Genomic DNA, 18,471 nt, shown 5'->3' on the forward strand with positions numbered 1-18,471 from the left:
CGTGAAGATAAGTATCTTGGAGATCCAAAGATACCATCCAATCCCCGGGATGAAGGGCTCCTAGTATTGACTGCGAGGTCTCCATCTTGAACTTTTCCTTCCGACCAAGTTGTTCGACCTGTTGACGCCCAAGACGGGTCTCCAGCCTACTGAAAGTTTTGGGACTAGAAACAATCTGTAGTAAAATCCCGGGGAACACCGAGTCCAAGACCTGTTCCACTGCTCTCCGCTCGAACATCTGTTCGAGCAGGTCAAACAATTTTCTGTTTGACAGGAAGGCAGTTGGGAAACAAAAAACAAAAGAGGAGGAGACAGGAAGGGAATCAAGTAACCTCTCTCTAACAGTAGGAGGGACCAAACGTCTGCCCCTCACTCTTTCCAGGCTTGTGCAAAATGAAGCCTGGTTGCAAAGGGAGTCTGGAGATGAAAGGAGTCACTTGCTACCTCTTGGAAGTGACATTCCTCGGGAAAAAACTCTCTCTCGTGGTGCGGGTCTCGTGTTGCTTCCCATGGAAGCCCCTTTGTTAGGCAAACATTTAGCTTTCATTTACTTTTTGTATCATTGAGATCGGTGCAAGCGTTATGAAAGGCGATGCAGTTTGAATGTCGATAACTTTAGTTTTGAGAAAAACGATATTTTTTGCTTCTCTGTGTATTTATTTGCTTGCCGTTACACAGTTTGATGTTTTTATGACATAATGAAAAGCCAAAAAAGTAATATAACTTCGCTAAATGAAGCGAGTGTCAAAACACGGCTGAGGTTGGCCAGTGACGCGTCTTACTTAGTCAAGCTCTGAGCTGCTACTGACTGACTGCCACTGACTGCCCTGCGGCATTCCTGTCTTTCGCTGATGCGCACTATGTCCACAGGGTTGCCATAGATCGCATTAGATATTATTTCATAGCTAAAAGGAAATTACCACCGATATACTGACAATATCATTACATTATATGAAAAATGTAATTTGACTATGATAGGTTACTGTTTTGTTTATAACTCCTAACTGTGGCAAACTTTTAAATAAAACTTTCTGAGAAGATAGTCAGGATATGTATGATGCCATAAATAAAATATCCCAGAAAATTTGATTTCCGATTTTTTTGTCAAACGCCCCTTAAGACAAAGACAACTGCGAAGGTGGAGAGAGAGGAGCCGAAGGTTGAAAAGTCTCAGGAAACAGATCCTTAAGAAAAAGCCAGAGTCTGATAATCAGAGGAAGAAGAAGACGAAAGAAGTTTCTCTTCATACAAAGGCTGTGATGAAAGAGGATGTTCTTCCGCAGCTGGCGGGTCTTGAGTGAGTGGTGAAAGTAGTTCGATTCGCGTTCGTTCGTGAGCGGGAACTCCCGCGAACAGAAGAAGTCGTCAACTAGAGTGCGTATAGTAAACATAAAAAATGTGGAACGCTTCTTCCGAATAGCGTGTCATCCTTCAGCGCAAGAGCCATGCTAATCTTCTCTGTATCGTTCCAATTTAGTATATGTACTGCCGAAGCAAGTACTGGCTAAATTAAGAAGGACATCAGATGTTGAAGCGGATAGTTGTGCGACATGATAAACAACTGGAGCGGTGTCAACACAAGACTTGAAGCTATACGCGGCGAGCGGGCGTCATGGCGTGACGCGCGAGAGGCTCCGTGGCAAGTACTAGCAGAGAGTCACAGCGTGGCGCGCGGCGTCATGGCTAGGCGCGCGAGTGTCAAGGTGAGGCGCGTGAAGCGTGAGAAGCGCACGAAGAGCAAGACGCGCTCCTGGCGCGAGACAAGAGAAAAGGCCAACACCTCAACTCGGGAAGACGAATAGGAAGCCACTAAACACTCTCTCTAGACGACAGACGCTCTGTATCGTTCGAGCGGGAGACGAAGGTGAAAGTCTGTACCTCTTAACGGGCAGATTCGAATCTTGAAAGGTTCATGAGAGCATCCAGCTGTTGTTGCAAACCCAACAAAATCTTACGCGTTGGAGAAGCCACTCTCTCGGGAGAAGGGCTGAACCTGAGAGAAGGAAAGGGGCGAGAGACGTATACTTCCTTCCACAGGGGAAGAAGCTCTAGCCCTTGCCTTAGCGCGACAGGGGGGTCGAGTAGCGTGATCATTCGAAAAACACTTTAGTCTCTTCTGCAGAGGAATATCCACGGAACTTTCGGGGAAGAGTACAACGTCTAGAGGAAGAGGACGTGAAGCGTCCTCTCCTCTAAGCTTCTCTTAAGAGGGCGAGAGTCCAACCGAGAGCTCCAACCCTGAGGCGGGGAGGACGTGTCGGAGGACGAAGCAATCCTTCAGGATGCGTGCCTGAGCACGATCCCCTGGCAGCCTGGGTAGCGTCATCAGGACCTGCGAAGGGACGCCAGATCGGTGGGAAGCCCCGTAACCCTCATGCGGCTTTCGACATGCCCCCTCCCTGGTCCTGGGAGTTCGACAGAGGTCCAGGCCTAGAGGCATTATAGGGCCGATCTGACGCCCCCTCCACAGCACTAGGGGCACTAGCACTAACACTATGCGTTTGAATTGCATTCACTTTAGTTTCAAGAGCACGCATTGACTCCACACGAGAGAGCCAGGGAATTACCTTCTGCAGCAACAAACTACAGGGTTAGTACTAAAATTTACTACAGGGTTACTAGTAGGAGAAAACCCTGACTGTCCATCTAAGGATGCACTCTAGGAGGAAGATTTCCTCAGCCTATCACGCTCCAATTTAAGCATATATGCTTCATATTTCTTCCACTCACCCTCAGACAATCCCACACATTCATTACCGATTATCATAGAGCATTGAACACCCTTACATATCATACATAAAGAGTGAGGAACTATCAAAGTCTTGATAGCCTCACCTTACATTCACAAGCTACAGACTCGATAGCTAGAGGTAAGACATCTTAATTATAAGAAAAGTCAAAAGCAAAATCAAAAACGGTCCACAAAGAGCGTATGCAAGTCACAGATCCAGTCGAATACCAAAAACAACCAAAATACTTAAGTGACAACAAATTTCGAAATCCAAATGGCGGAGGAACTGACAACAGGTGTTGACAGTCCGGCGACAGAGAAAATCTGAATAGAAAATGGGAATGGTTCCTGATACCCGCCTCCCAGCGGCGGAATGGGTACTAACCACCTGACCGGCCACTGCGTGTGCCGCGAAATTTGAAATTCTGTCGGACCTTCGGAGAATACAGCTATATATATATCTGGCAGGTAAGTCTCATGAACAAAACCATAATTGTTCCCTACGCTTGACAACCTCCTTAGTAAAGGCATGCATGGACTCCCCATGGGAGCCTGAAACTGGTCCATCTAAGCAGCATATTGCTGCTATAGCCACTTCCAATAAAGGGTAACTGCCTGGTGTCATAAGACATCGCTCTCCTCTTTCTCATAAAGAGGGGAAGAAAAGGGGAAAAAGTTTTAGAAGAAACTTTCTGATGGAGCAATTTAACCACTAAGTCAAATCTGTTCATTGCCAACTTAGCACGTTTTGGAGACAGAAGGGGATATGGCTTAGGTTCCAGCCCAGCAATCCTAAGGGACCTCAAATCTTGAACTACTGGTTCCTCAGAGGAATCAGGAGATTTGCCAGCACAAACCTTAATAAGTTTCTGAACAGCTGATAATACTACCCGCTCTTCATCAGCATCAGTCAAATTTGCAAGCCACAGGCTCGTAGAGGGGAACCTTGGGAAGCAAGGACGGTGGCAAAAGCACCTCCCCTCCCTCAGATGAAAGGAGTTTCAACTGCTCTAAAAAGGAAATAAATGGAAGCAAAAAACCTGTTTCATACAAGAAGATTGGTTGGCACCACTTTGTGCCACGGCACCTGACACTAAAGAATCATCTGCACAGGAAACAAAGCCATCCTGACTATTCACACCATCCTGCACTAACATCACGGTAGCAGGTGGCAAAACCAAAAATCCCAAAGGAGCCAACCTCAAGAAACTTGGCCTAAAAGAGGCTCGAGAATGCCTAAATAAGGCTCAGGAATACTTCGAATCCTGCCTCAGAGGTTGGCAAGAAGTCTGAGGTGTCTGTGATGTAAAATGGTTGAAGAAAATGCCTAGCATGCTCAGGAGTAGCCCAAGTTGACAAAGAAGGGGACAGAGAACGGAAGTGCGACATCTGAGTGGGAACTACAATAAAAGCTCCCAGTTCTCCAAGAAGCAGGAGAAACTAGCACCATCTTACAAGGCAGGCATCAAAAGTTGATGAGAACGCCTGAAAAAGGAAGGAGAATGTGGAGAACAAATTCGTTCACTCACCCACTCGCAGCTACTCACATGAAAATCCGTCAAGTTGGACAAAAAAAAATGTTTAGACAAACTGGCATAGCCAGACCACCTGAGAGACGAAGAAGAATGCGGGCGCCTGGTGCTAGGTGAAAGTCTAACGGTAGGGAAGTGTTCGGTGTCAGGTGAGCGCCTGCTGCCAAGCATGTCTGATGGCAAGCGAGCGCCTCCTGGCAAGAGAGCTTCCAATGCAAGGCAAGTGCCTGCTGCCAGGTGAACATCTCCAAGTGAATACTGAATCATCTTACAAGGGAAGACTACAGGAAGAACCCGGATAGGGATCGGTAGGAGTATGCAGCCTCCAGCAAGGTTGGCCTACAGGATACAAAATCGGAAATTGAGTGAGTGTGCTTAACCTTACCTAGTATATCTATCTCCTGCCTGGTTCCCAGTTCCTACATGCTCACTCCACAAACACACTTGCGGGCACACTACACTGTTCGTGTTATGTGCAGTTATATAACTTGAAACAGTTATTACATTATAGAAAGTAACACTGAATTCCCTATTTATAATTTAGTCATCTTTAGCATTACTTTAATAGTTCATCAGTCTGTTTATTTTAATCCTTGAAATTACCCTTTTCTCCAACAAGAATGTTAGTAATTTTGCAGAAATTCCCTTGCTCTTGTCATGCTTATCTTCGGTGACTGAGTGCCAACCTGTACGTGACGTGCCAGGTTGGCCAGAGGAAGAAGACAACGGGCGGAAACAGCTTCCACTCCTGGACATACCCCACTTCCCTGTACCTCCAACAGTAGATGTAGCATCATAGGACGTGGTTAGAGAATGATTAACAAGGAGGGAGGGCATTGGCACTTTCTCTGCTGCAAGGGGGAAACCCGAAGAAGGACAAATAATTGGGCCAATAAGCAGAAAGTAGCCCTAAGACTATAAACATCGCTTCTAATTGCCAAACCTCATATCCTGAACAATATCGGGGAGCTTTGAGGGGAGAAAATTTTGAAAGAGAAGCATTACTAGAAAAACAGGGAGAGCAGCAAGAGCTGCTACAGTATTTGAAAGGTTGTGAAAAATGAGAAACTTACTCCTAACCTCACTTCATGTCCTAGAGTTAGAAGAATCTTTTTCTGTCTTTTCCTATCTTTATCTGCTCCTCACATTAGCTTATAATTTATTTAAATAAATATTCATTATTTCAACTGACCAACCAATACACTGATCTAGCGGTCATTATTCCTATATTTAACACATTGGTTGTGACCATCATAAACTGAAGAGTACAGCCAGGTATGCACCCTCTTACCTTATGCCTGGAAACGACTTGTCTTTCTCCTCCTTGGAAGGTATCCTATATACAGTACAGTAATGACAAATATAAAACGTAAGAAAACCCAAACCAAATTCAGATACTGTAATGATCTAATCAACAAAATCACATAAATACTCTCCAATGCATCCTCGCAGGCTGATGACAGAGAAAAAACTGAATGGAAAACTACTGACACTTAAACCACCTGAAAGGGATGGGTAAACAGATGGTTTAAACTAAACAATCCTATTAATTTTTTACTTTTCACATACTATCATCCTCGCGTGAAATACAGCTTTCATAATAGGGAGGTCAGATTCATTTCAAAAATTTTCAATTAATAAAACATTTGGAGAATGAAGATCATAAAACTGTTGTTAGCCTTCAGGTCCAAAATAGTTTAGTACAACTGATGAAGAACAATGGATATGACTGTGGCAGTATATTTCTAACAATTGGATAATATTACCAGGTTCTTTTTATCAGCACCTTCAATTACCCTTTATTAAACAATGACACCACCAATAACTCTAATTAAATTTGCAAGGCCCAGCTGCAAATAATAAATATAGATGAGCTAAAGATGATTTAAAATGGAAAACTTTACAATTCATGATTGGTGACAGAGCAGGACTATTTGATACTCAAAACTTTTTGGTCTGTACCAAGATAGCAATTTCAACACTTACAAAAAAAGCTTCATAAAACTCACCAATTCTTTATGTTGTCAAAGCTCTTCTCATTGGTTATATCGTAAACAAGCATGATTCCCATTGCACCTCGGTAATAGGCTGTTGTAATTGTTCGGAAACGTTCCTGACCAGCTGTGTCCCATATCTGAAGTTTTATTTTTTTAGAATCCAGTTCAATGGTTCGAATTTTGAAATCAATACCTGAAATACAAATATACATGTACAAAATTACTAAATAAGAGATTCTCATAGCATTCCTTTCAATGCACATTATTAGAATGCATTCTGAATGCCACACACTGGTTTGGTACAGTACAATCTTTAAAAACAAAAAATTCCATTTCATAATTCACAAAACCATGTGTTTATATTTCCCAATGACAATGAAAGCTTTGTGTTCAAAACTGACTGTAAGCAATAGTGGTAGTACTTATTGAATGTTGTGTCATTATTTATGACAAAACAAAGTAAACTTTGAATGTGTTCCTATAAAAAAACCTAATACAGTTCCATGCTTTCAGAATGTATCTTCATACAAACCCTTAAATCACATACTACTAACCATTTCAAGCCTGTTGTCGCATAGGTTTTCTTCAAAATCATTTTACATATCAGCTGTATCTTCCTGATATTTGGGCACAATGTGTTTTAGACCCTCCGGTAATTTTGGGCATTATAATGAAGTACCAGAATTTATTGAGTAAGGCAATTTACCCTTGAACTTTTTCAATTTCCTCAACATTCATTGTAGATATCCAAACACCTGTCCTTAGCTTAACTAAGGAGTTAGGAAAGAAGTCCCACCCACTCGTTTCCCTCTGTCTCAAACTTATGAATGGAAGAGTGTACTACGACATGGCTTTTTACATTTTACAAATCCAAATTAGTTTATACATTAAGGTTTATCTGTATTTCATTGTTATGAGAGATTATTATAACCTCATGGTTCATTTACAGTACAGGCAGTCCTCGCTTATCGGCGGTGTCAGCTGACAGCGATCCGGTTTTACAGAGCTTGGCTATGTTGCTAACCTGATTTTTGGCCACGGTAAGCGATTTTCGGTTTTGGTAAGTGGTTTATCGGTGTCGGTAAATGTTTTATCAGCGTCGGCAAGCAGTTTATCAGCACCAATAAGTGGTTTATTGGCAGTTACGACGTCACAAACGGCATTTAATACCATAATTATCAGTGATTTTTGGTTAGCAGGACCCAGCCAGGAACAGAACCTCCGCCATTAACCAGGGACTGTCTTATAGATGCACGAGTGGACTGACAGAAAATCAGAGGGGCCGTAGTTTACTGGTTTTCAGGTATGTTTATTTTGTCACCTGATATGCAAAAACATCTGAAGTCACCCAAGCTGCAAGTATATGTCCACCCAACTGTATCAGCTATGGGAAACACGGTGCAGTACTGTCATTGTGGATGCCACAATGCATTTGCATTACAGGTGTTCGCTGCATATAATGCAGAGAAGGTAGCCAGTGGGCTAAGAATTTCTCTGAAAAGGTAAGTGATAGTCTCTTTATGGGTTCCCTTTAACATACATGCACCTGAACATGATTTAATGATTTTAAAATTCTTTTATCAAATTGACAATTATAGCATTCTGAGGAAGGAATTTGACTGTTGAAACCAGTAGGCCTATTTAGACACATCTTGTTACATAGCTTTATATTTCAGTGATAAGGAAACAAATATACCTGCCTTCATTTTTAGCTGTACTGCTTAATATTTCTATAAGCTTGTTGAAGAGCATTTTGAAAATAACATTTTCATAATAAAATTAAGTTTCATATATACTTACCAAGTACTTACATAGCTAACGTTGCTAATCATGAGGCAGCCTTTTAAAAATTCGTGGTAGCGCCTTTTTACTGTTTTTGTGTAGGTGACAGGCACCACCCACTATCGGAGCACCCAGGGAAACAACTGGCAGCTAAGCTTAATTTTGGTTGTGCCCTTATGTCTGTAAGAGGAAGAAGGGTGGGCTCCAATTCTGTAATTACTTGGTAAGTATATATGAAACAATTTTATTATGAAAATGTCATTTCCATATAAGTAACTTACCAACCAATAACATAGCTGAATCCCACAATGAATGGAGGTGGGAAGTATGGATATATTCTACTCCAAAACATTAAAGCATGGTAGTGACTCTGAAATAGAAAATTTGCCAGCACTGATACAATGCATGTTGTTTCCTTACCTGGTAAGAGAGCTACTGCAGGTGAATACTGCCCCTGGTTGGTGCTCATCTTAACCTGTAGTGACGTGGCGGTTGAGCCGTGGGTCGCCCCTACTCAAGCGGGAGCTTTGCAGCAGATGACAGGCCTAATGGCTAGCAAAGCATATGAAATTGCCCTTGCTCTGGGTGCGGTACCAAATTTGAAAACAACCAGACAACACTGTCACCTACTCAGAAAACACCACAACCCATCCACTAAGACTGGTGAGTACTCCAGGTACATTATTAACCACCCCCTCCACCCCCACGAGTCCCCAAAAATTCAAAAAACCTACATCAAGGTGAAAGGACAGTAGAAGAAGAGTGCTTCCTATGAATCCCCACCCAATACCATGCCAGCCACCAATAACAGCCCCAAGGTACAGCGATTATCAAACGTTTCCACCTATCTCAAATAGTGCGATGCGAAAATAGACCTGCACTTTCAGTAAGTCGACTGAAGAATGGAAGTTAAGGACATATTGTGCCTGAAAGCCAAAGAGTAGATACTGCTCTGACTTCATGAGCTTTCACTTTAAAAATTGGCAACATGTCTTTCTGGATCCATGAATGTCCCTCAGGAAGAACGACAAGGCATTCTTAGACAGAGGGCGATAAGGGTTCTTAACTGAACACAGAGGTTACTGGATGGACCGCTGATCTTCTCTGTCCTACTCAGATAGTACCTCAGAGCTTTGACTGGACAGAGTCTCTCTCTTCTTCCTCAGAAGCCAAGGATGTCCATTAAATTCTTAATGGTGAAAGAACGAGGCCAGGCTTGGACGGGTTCTTGTTTTTGGCCAAAAAACCTAGGGTAAAGGAGCAAACTGCAGCCCCTTAGGAAAAACCTACCCTTTTATCGATGGCTTGAATTTCACCAATGCGTTTCGCAGTAGCTAAGGCAGAGTGTCTTACGAGTGAGGTCCCTCAAAGTGGAACAAAGGGGTTCAAAAGCAGGACTGGTTAGCCACTTCAAGACTACATCCAGGTTCCAAGAAACCAGATTGTTCTTCCTCTGTTTTGACTTATCAAAGGACTTAATCAGGTCGTTAATATTCAAGTTTGAATCGAAAGATCCAGGCCTCTATGTTTAAAAACTGAGTTAAACATAGCTCAATACCCTTAAATGGTGGAGGAAGACAAATTCCTAGAATTCCTCAAATATAGCAGGAAATCAGCAATCTGTGTTACAGACGCCTCAAAAGAAAAGACATTGTGGTTGTGGCACCATTGATGGGAAACTGCCCACTTGGCCTGGTAGATGAGGCTAGAAGATAGTAGATGAGGCTAGAAGATAATCTTCTGCATTGTGCAATAGCCTCTGCAGCTCACCTTGAAAAACCTTTTGCTCTGACAAGCTTGCAGAAAGTCTAAAGCCTGTCAGAGCAAAAGCGGACAATCCTTAGTGGTGTCCTCTGAAGTGGGGTTGTCTGAATAAAGATGGTTTTTGGGGATGGAATCTTGGAAAACCTACCAGTGCCTGAAGAAGGTCTGGGAACAACAACTTCAGGGGCCAAAACAGGGCTATGAGGGTCGTAAGAGTGTTGTGGTGGGCTCGAAATTTGTTTATCACCTCCCTGATCATGCTGAAGGGAGGAAAAGCAAACAGATCCAGATTGGACCAGTCTTGCAGCATGGCGTCTGCTGCCCATGCAAGAAGATCTGGGACTGAAGAGCAAAAGAGAGGAAGACAATGGTTCTTGGAGGTGACAAACGAGTCTAAAGTTGGCTTGCCCCATTTGGTGGGAAGGACCTGCTTCCAACACCTCATCTCGTCTGCCAAGCTTTTAATTTCCCCTGGATAAACTGGGTGACCACAGTCACTTGATTTTGATCGCCCACTTGAATAGATATGCTGCTGCCTGACAGAGAGAAAAGGAACAAGTGCCAGCCATGTTTCCAGATATATGCTAAGGCTGTGGTATTGTCCGCATGGACTACCACTGTCTTGTTGCGGACCATGGTCGAAAAATACTGAAGGCCTAGATGAACCACTTTCAGTTCTCTGACATTTATATGTAGATTTTGTTGCTCTGGGGTCCACGTGCCGGATACTTCCTGATTCCCCAGTAGAGCTCTCAAGCCTAAGTCCGAGGCATCTGAATAAAAGTCTAGGTCGGGGCTCAGAGAATGAAGGGACTTCCCTTCTGACGGCCTTTCTTCAGACAGCCACCATTGCAGGTCCGCTTTCATCCAAGGGGTGATCATAAACATGTTAAGTGTCCGGTTATGTTTTCCTGTCCCAGTTGGCCTTTACAAAGACTTGGAGAACTCTCATATGTAGTCTGGCTAGCTTGACAAACATCTCTATGGATGCCAACATCCCCAGCAGGCTCATCCATTGTTGTGCTGAGCAAGACGAAATGGCTAGAAACCTGTGGACCGTCTGAAGGAAGCTGGAAATTCTCCTGGGAGACGGAAAAACCCCAAAAGTCAGAGGTGAGAGTCATCCCCAAATAGAGGATCTCTTGGGACGGGGCCAACTGAGACTTCTGTAGGTTGATATGGATGGATCGGAATGTGGAAGTATGCGTCCTGCGTGTTTAATGTTATTATCCAGTTGCCCTGGTGAATGGTGAAAGGACAGAATGGTTCGTCTCCATCTTCAATTTTGTCTTCTGGACAAAATGATTGAAGCACTTATATCTAGGGCAGGTCTCCAGCCCCCAGATGTTTTCGGAACCACAAAGAGACGGTTGTAAAAGCCCTCTGTTTTGGTGTTCTTGACTTCCTCTATGGCCTTCTTTTGGAGGAGGGAAGAAACTTCCTCCAAAAGGGCCAAATGTCACTCTGATCCTCTCGAGAAAGCTGACAATGCAATGGGAGAAGTGACTAATGGTGGGCTCTCCAGGAATAGGATGGAGTAGCCCTCCTTCAGAACTTTGATGATCCACAGCTCTGCTCATCTGATCAGCCACTTTTCCCAAAACTCTAGGAATCGTTTTCACTTTTTAGGCACTATCTTGGCTGATCCTTTCTTAATGGACCTAACCGTGAAATGTACATTAGAACAGGTCCTAAACTGAGATCAGGGTCTACCTCCATGAAAGGGATGCTGCTGGAGGGGATAGCTCATCTTGGGTGTAAAGGCAGGGGAATCCTTGGGACGCTTGGAGGATTGCGCCAACAGATCTTACGTTGATTTTTTCTGAAGGTTGGAAGTAATTTCCTTAACTGTGTCCTGAGGGAAGAGGTGATGTAGGTCCAGAGATGAAAATAACAGGGCAGATTTCTGCGTCTATGTGACTCCCTTAGTGGTAAATGAGCACCAGAGCTCTTTCTTCTTAAGTACTCCCAAGGTGAAAAGAGCCAAAAGCTCTAGAGAGCCATCTCTAAAGACCTTTTCTACACAAGACAAGACTCCCAGCCAGTCCGAGACGTTGTCTCCCGATAAATCCTGTAAGTCTTCAATTTTTTTTAGCCAGTGCTCTGACTGTCCAGTCAAGAAAGCTAAAAACTTCAAAAGCCTTGAAAAGATCCTTAACAAGGTGATCTAGTTCCACTGACAAAAACATTATCTTTGCCAACGTGAACGCAGAATGTCGAGAAGAGTGGATGAGGCCAGAGAAGTTCCCTTGGGAGGAGGCACCAACTCCAAAAGAAGGAGTTTCCCTAGTGATGTAAATACCTCCAACAAATTAAGTGAGAGGGAGGAAAGGTCAAAGATGCTTTTCCTTGCAACTTTTTAGTCGAAAGCCAATCTCCCATCTCCTTGAGAGACTTCTTGGAGGACAAAGAAAGTACCATCTTGGGGAGTCTAGTCCTGTCATCTGGTTGACCCTTCATCAAAAAGGTTGAGGCAGGCAAAGCAGCTGGGGTGAATAAAGTTGGGAAATTTACCGACAGATACAGTAGAAGAGTGGCACAAGAAGGAGAAGGAGCAGTCTTTTGACTGACCTCTTCCTCTTCTATTTTGCAATGCAAATGCTGACTGTGACCCCACAAACCTGGTAACCTGGGACAATATAGCATCTCTTCTCTTTAGGACCAGGTCTGCCCACAGGTTAGCTGTCTGGTGGGCTAGGTAGGCGATAGCCCTACCTCCAGACAATCAGTCTCCTGAATGCGGATTCCTCTTCGGATGTACGGGAAGAAGCGATCTTGGCCACACCAAGAAACCAAAGATCAATCCAGGAGACTGTTTGGAACATTGCCACAGCAGTCAATTCCATTGTCGCTGCCTCCTGCTGCGAAAAGGAAACTACTTCTGCACGGAGGCAATCTAGCAACATACCCAGACACAGACAAACCAGGTCCAGGTCAAGCTGTTTTGTCGGCAAAGGCCTCTCCAAGGGATTGCAGTATTTCCTCTGGCGAGTGAGAGGCTGAAGAGGTGTCTTGCATGATCAGTTAGAACAGAGTGAGTTCTCTGGCCCAGACACAAGAGAATTCACCTGATCCAAAACACCCTCGGCAAGTCTAAACCATGGAAAGCCCATTGAGACCCCAGGTTCCTTCTGGGGCCCCCAAAAAGACTTGACGGCTGATGAGCAGTCCACGGGGAAAGCCATGGTCTCTTCGAGATCATTGTACTGTACTGCCTTATCAAACGGATGATCTCTGAAAACCTCCTCTTCAACTTAGGGGTGTTCGAGTCCTGGGACATATGACCCTCAAGTCCTTCCAGGTCACAGTCCTCCTGGGTTACTCCCTCCACAGGAGAGGGATGCTCACCAGAGGCCCCTAGTGATCTCTCCACCACTCAAGCATACGACCGGTCCGGCACAAGGACTGAGCCTGGAATGTATGCTTTTGTGGTTGGGCTGGGATGGGAGTGTGAATGGTCTCGGTCCCGAACTGCAGGCCCGTCCGGCTCCCGGAAAACCCAGAGGTGGAGGGGACAGGTGAGAGATCCCTAGCAGGTGAGTAAGGCTGTGCGCAGTCGTCAACCTATGGTGACAATGGCCGTACAGGTTTGGGAGAGCAGTCACGGCCAGGCGAATGTGAACTGTCCTGGAGACATGCTACAATCTTCTTAGAAGCCAAAGCCTCTACCGTAAAGGAAGACTGGGTGGGAGACCTCCTCTTGCCTTTCCATGGGAGTGGGCCAGTAGGCCAGCATCACCATTCCGGGACCCTTGCGTTGTTCTCTTTGAAGAATGGGAAGGAGGTGAGTGAGCGCCTGCCTGCTCTCCACTAACTCTCTCTCGTTGGGCCTTGTCGGTAGTCGGGCCTGGGTCCTTAGACCGGGAACCCTTGCCGGCCTGGGGAAGGTGACTTCACGGGGCTGGTACCAGTATGCAGGGGGTCAGTGGAACCCCGGGGAGCGGTTGCTCCCATGCTGTCTGCAATGGGAGCTGTAGTACTGGGAGTACTGCTAGCAACAGACCCTGCAACCTTCTCCATGGGGGAAGGCTGGCCATCAGAAGCCCTTTGGGACTTCTTACAGATGGGGTGAAGGCATTCCACAAAGAACCATAAGTAACGCCTACAGTGCACCACATGAGGTGCACTGACGGCACTATCCCCCTACAAAGAACAGACCAACAAGTGGGCGGGGGTTCCCCCCTACCATCAGTAGCTAATGACCTTGTTTGACAGTTCCAACTCATGTTGGAGAGCAAAATCCTATGTAAAGACCGTAGGTTTGCAGTATTTGAGTAGGAACAAGTTTGAATTCCATTGTGTGAGTCAGCCCGTATGCACCTACACTCATCCTCCTGGAAGGAGTGACAGATCAAAACTATGTGGGGTGGTACAAGGAGGATAACTTTACTTATATGAAAGCATAGGTTCATGAGTTTAGGAAAAATACAAATTTCTTTTTTACTTGATATTTGTTCTGACACATATACCAACCAACGCTTTCATATACTGTATGGAGCCTCACCTGAAGGCAGGAGGATGATCTCTCAGGTAAACGTGGGAGTGTTCCTACTCAATACCCCAAGGGCATGCAAGAAGTGTAAGCTATGTTTACTGTAATCACCCCTGTTCCTCATGATGTCCTCCTCTCCAGATGGAGCTCCCATAGGGATCTATGTCATTTTTTGACCTGTTGTGCTACCCCTACCGGGCCCAAGGTGAAGGGATCTAAGGACCTGTGTGCTATATCCCTGAATGTCATCTGCCTCTTCCAGACCCCACCCCAGAGGACCTGACCGACCAAGTGTTTTTTCAAAACACTACTGACAGTCCTATTCCTCTGATGTCAAGAGCCATGAATCTGGTTGGACCCAGACCTTCACTACCGTCCAAGCATTATGCGCTCACAATCACCTCTCTCATTCAGAAGGAGATAGTGTTCCTTGAAACCTCTCGCTACTCCTGACCTGTACTTAAGGAAAGTCTCCAGAGGGCTGGTCTGTGGGGGAGGCTGTACGTATAAGGTAAGTTCTCAGGGCTCTGACTGGGAATAGCAACATTTCATCCTTTTCACTCCCTACGAAGTCCTTTACTGAGGGGACAGAAAAAGCATCAAACCTTGGGATGTGTGTGGAGGGGTTCTGGGTATTCGCCACAAACTCTGGGAGAAAGATGAAACCAATCGATGTCCATCCATTAGTGTGGATAATGTCTTATGAGAGGGCATGAAGTTCCCCGGCCTCTTCACTGACGCCAATGCCAACAGGATAACCACTTTACGCCAATGCCAACAGGATAACCACTTTAAGGGTCAAGTCCCAGTCTGACACCCTTCTGAGCAGCTCATAGGGTGGTTTCCTCAGGGAAACCAGGACAGTGGTAACACTCCATTCTGGGGATTTCAATTCCCAAGGGGTCTATGCTCCTAGGTTTGAATACTAAACAGGCGAGGCTGGTCCCATAACCTTAAACTGCAGGTATGTAAAGGTGTTCCTCTTCAACGCAGGAAGATGAGGAATCCCTCAAAATGTTTTGAGGGGATGGAGGTCCCTCCCACTGCACCAACAAAAGAATACCTTCCATTTTCCCTGGTACAGACTGAGAGAAAAGGGTTCTTGAAAAACTATTCTTCAGCAGGGTGGGAGTGGGGGAAATTGCCTTGGTATGTCCACCAGCAAGTGGAGGAGGTCTGTGTACCATTCCGCACGGTGCCAAAATTTTGGGGCTATGAGTGTCACTCTCAGACCTTGGAACATGAACAACCTGTTGATGACCAAAGTTGGCTGAATGGGGGAAGGTGCACATGTCCAGGTTGTCCCACGGATGCTGGAAGGTTTCAGCATGATGGCTCTTTGTTCGGGGACCAGCGAACAATACAGGGGCAACTTGTGGTTCCTCACTGCTGTGAATAGGTCCAATGTGGGGTCCACCCACAATTTGAGCAACCTGTCCACTACACCCTCTTCTAACAAGCATTCCTCCCCCACTATCTGATTTGCCCTACTTAGTTGTTCTGCCACAATGCTCTTCCCGGAGATGTACATGGTATTTTCACCACTAAGTCGTACACATCATTTTCACCGCTAAGTCATTCAGGCCGTAGGACATAGTGCCTTCTTGCTTGTTTATGTATGCAACCACTGAGATGTTGCTCATGACGACCATGGTCTTCCCTTGGAGGAAATCTTGTTGGAAGTGTTGGAGTGCCAGCCAGACTGCTCACATCTCGAAGATGTTGCTATGTTGTTGATGTTGCTCCTCGTCCGACGTCCCTGAAATTTACGTGCCATTCAGGTGAATGCCCCAGCCCCTTTGGGATGCGTCTGAGTATACCATCATCACCGGGGGCAGGTATTTTTCAAATACAGTACTGTCTACTTATAAAAGGATCATAAGTAAGTCTTAAATTGCCTTATTCACATCACTGCTTCACCCTCCCCGCACCCTCTTTTGACCAAGTAGACTAGGCTAACCCTCTTGCACCTCCTTTTGATGAAGTAGGCTTAACAGATTACAGTGATGGAAGGTGAGTCACAGGTATTTTCCCATTCACACCCCACAACCACCAGTCAATCACCTTGTTACCAAGTTCAAAGGCCGTTCCACCTCATGCTGAGAATACTCCTACATGAAAGGTGATGGTTTTTATTTCCAGAGGAATAAACCAGGGTTTTATGGTACTACAAGGCAAAAATAAGCAACTACCAGCAACAACTATGGTGAAATAATCTCAAGTATAAGAAAAACAACTGTTTATATACACTTATGCACTAAAAATCATGAGGAAAAAAAGCGATAAAAAGCATGAAACTGTGCAGTGTCATTACATAAATAAATCATCAGGCTCACCATCACAAAAAATGTTTATATGTCAGTTCTGCTCTTTGTGGGCTTGGCATACAAGCGTACTCTACCTCAGGGTGTAATATTTAAAAGAATACACCTTAACCTATTATAGGGAGCAGCATCCTACCTGACTAGGTGCTTAACCTTAAATGCTTTATACGGGTTAGCTTTGAGGGTACTTTACCACCTTGTATTTGGGTGGTTTCAAGCTGTGGGTGTTCACTACTATAAGTTTTAACAATTCCCAGTGTCAACTACCTACAGCAGACCCACGTTCTTAAACCCGTGTCATTGAAAACTTTCCAGCCACAATACTTCTTAATTTCTAAAATAACTTAGCTTGCACATAAACATTTCATGGAAAATATTACCACTGGTAGGCTGTATAAGTGCTGAGCTTTGATAATCAATTGTCAAAGGGCAACAATTTTCCCTTTGAAACTGCAATTGAAAGGAAAGTTGGAGGATTCTGAATTATCCAAAAATATAAGTAAATTTGGAAATTAAAGATCTCTAGTGTTTACCAACTACAACAAAGGGAAAACGTCGCCGCCACGGAGCTACTACGTAGTTCTACCTAAATGTGATTGTCAGTGGGTTGCTATGCCTAGCCTATGGCACTATGCATATGAAAAATGAATGGTTGGTTCAAACACTGGCAAGCAGAGAGTTAAATACAAACAAACCAAAGGATAGCCTACGCACGACAGGAAAAATAAAAACACAGGATATGCAACATGTTTCTTGTATAAAACAAATCCGACACACAGTATTAAGATACAGCCTATCTACTACCAATCAGCTGTACGGCAGACTGGCAACTAAGCTAACCTGTTTCCTGTGAACTGCTGCCCTGAGCTTTTAACACGCGGAACATGCACATCATTTTTCCATAAAAGACAAATGTTATCCCGCAGTGTCACACTTGTAGAAAATCACGTGACACACATTAAAGCTTGCGTGGAAAAGCCACTGCCTGCCAACTCCCTAGCTGCTAACCCTGACTGAAATTCTGAACTTTGTTACACACCCCTCCAGACCTTGGGAATTTTCTTCTCCTTTAGGAACCATATTTACCTATAGTTGAAATAAAGGTAGAATTGAAGGCGTCTTCTGAAAACCTGAAGAGAACACATGTCTTTCCAACGCCCGAATCGCCGATTAATAACAGTTTAAATAGATAATCGTACGTTTTCGCCATGGTTGGCTATTTGTTGATATGATAACTATAAACGATTGAGTCACAGGCCCAGCGATGACAGGAGCTACCACGATTCTCCGAGAGAACTTTCGATTCCTCTAACGAATATGTTCCGATCGTCTTTTCCATCTGAATCGAGTCACCTTCATATGATCACGACGATTGAGTGCAGTTCTTCATGGCAAAAGACGCCTCTGAAGACCGGTAGCCTTGATTATCTTCATTGGTACAATGACTGCCGGTGAATATTTATGATTTAATTACATTTATAATTATCATGTAGGCATTACTGTAAAATTATGTAATCCATGTGAGAAACTTTATGGCTAATACCATACCATCATGCAAAGAGTAGTGCATAGTTTGCTTAGTGCAATGACACTTCCAAAATAAGTTGCGGTCACTACCCAGTAACTCGACAAGTTACCCTACAATTAAAATTAAGCGGCAATTAACTTTAATGTTTCTTTGACCTCTGTCCAATATTTGTTAGATTTGCAAATTTAGGTGTTCACTGATGATATTTTTCACAGAATGCCTAGAGTGATAGAGGAAACTGAATTTCGCGTGGAGTTTAGAACATTTTCGGCACAGTAAAATGTTTTTCCTCTAAACCTCAAGGCTAATAGTTTTTAGGAA

The 18,471-nt window shown here is 44.3% G+C and overlaps 1 protein-coding gene and 1 non-coding gene across 3 annotated transcripts in view; both read right to left on the minus strand.

The window, feature by feature from the left end:
- Window positions 1–17,992, minus strand: part of Rab8 (RAS oncogene family member Rab8) — an 83,799-nt gene extending 65,807 nt beyond the window's left edge. The window contains exons 1-2 of one of the 2 annotated variants that reach the window (XM_067103889.1): window positions 17,709–17,992; window positions 6,273–6,453 (exon numbers count right to left, since the gene is read on the minus strand). In XM_067103889.1, coding sequence (XP_066959990.1) covers window positions 6,273–6,453; window positions 17,709–17,832 — 305 coding nt within the window. In that variant the 5' untranslated portion in view covers window positions 17,833–17,992. Of the gene's footprint in view, window positions 1–6,272; window positions 6,454–17,462; window positions 17,615–17,708 lie in introns of those variants that run through there. The other variant, XM_067103890.1, reaches the window with a different exon arrangement.
- On the minus strand, window positions 1,393–1,501 carry LOC136839089 (U6 spliceosomal RNA). The gene has a single exon (XR_010853206.1). It is a non-coding gene; the product is annotated as a U6 spliceosomal RNA (small nuclear RNA).
- Window positions 17,993–18,471: the final 479 nt, after the last annotated feature.

This window comes from Macrobrachium rosenbergii, chromosome 5 (assembly GCF_040412425.1).
Source record: "Macrobrachium rosenbergii isolate ZJJX-2024 chromosome 5, ASM4041242v1, whole genome shotgun sequence".
NCBI classification, from domain to species: Eukaryota; Metazoa; Arthropoda; class Malacostraca; order Decapoda; family Palaemonidae; genus Macrobrachium; species Macrobrachium rosenbergii.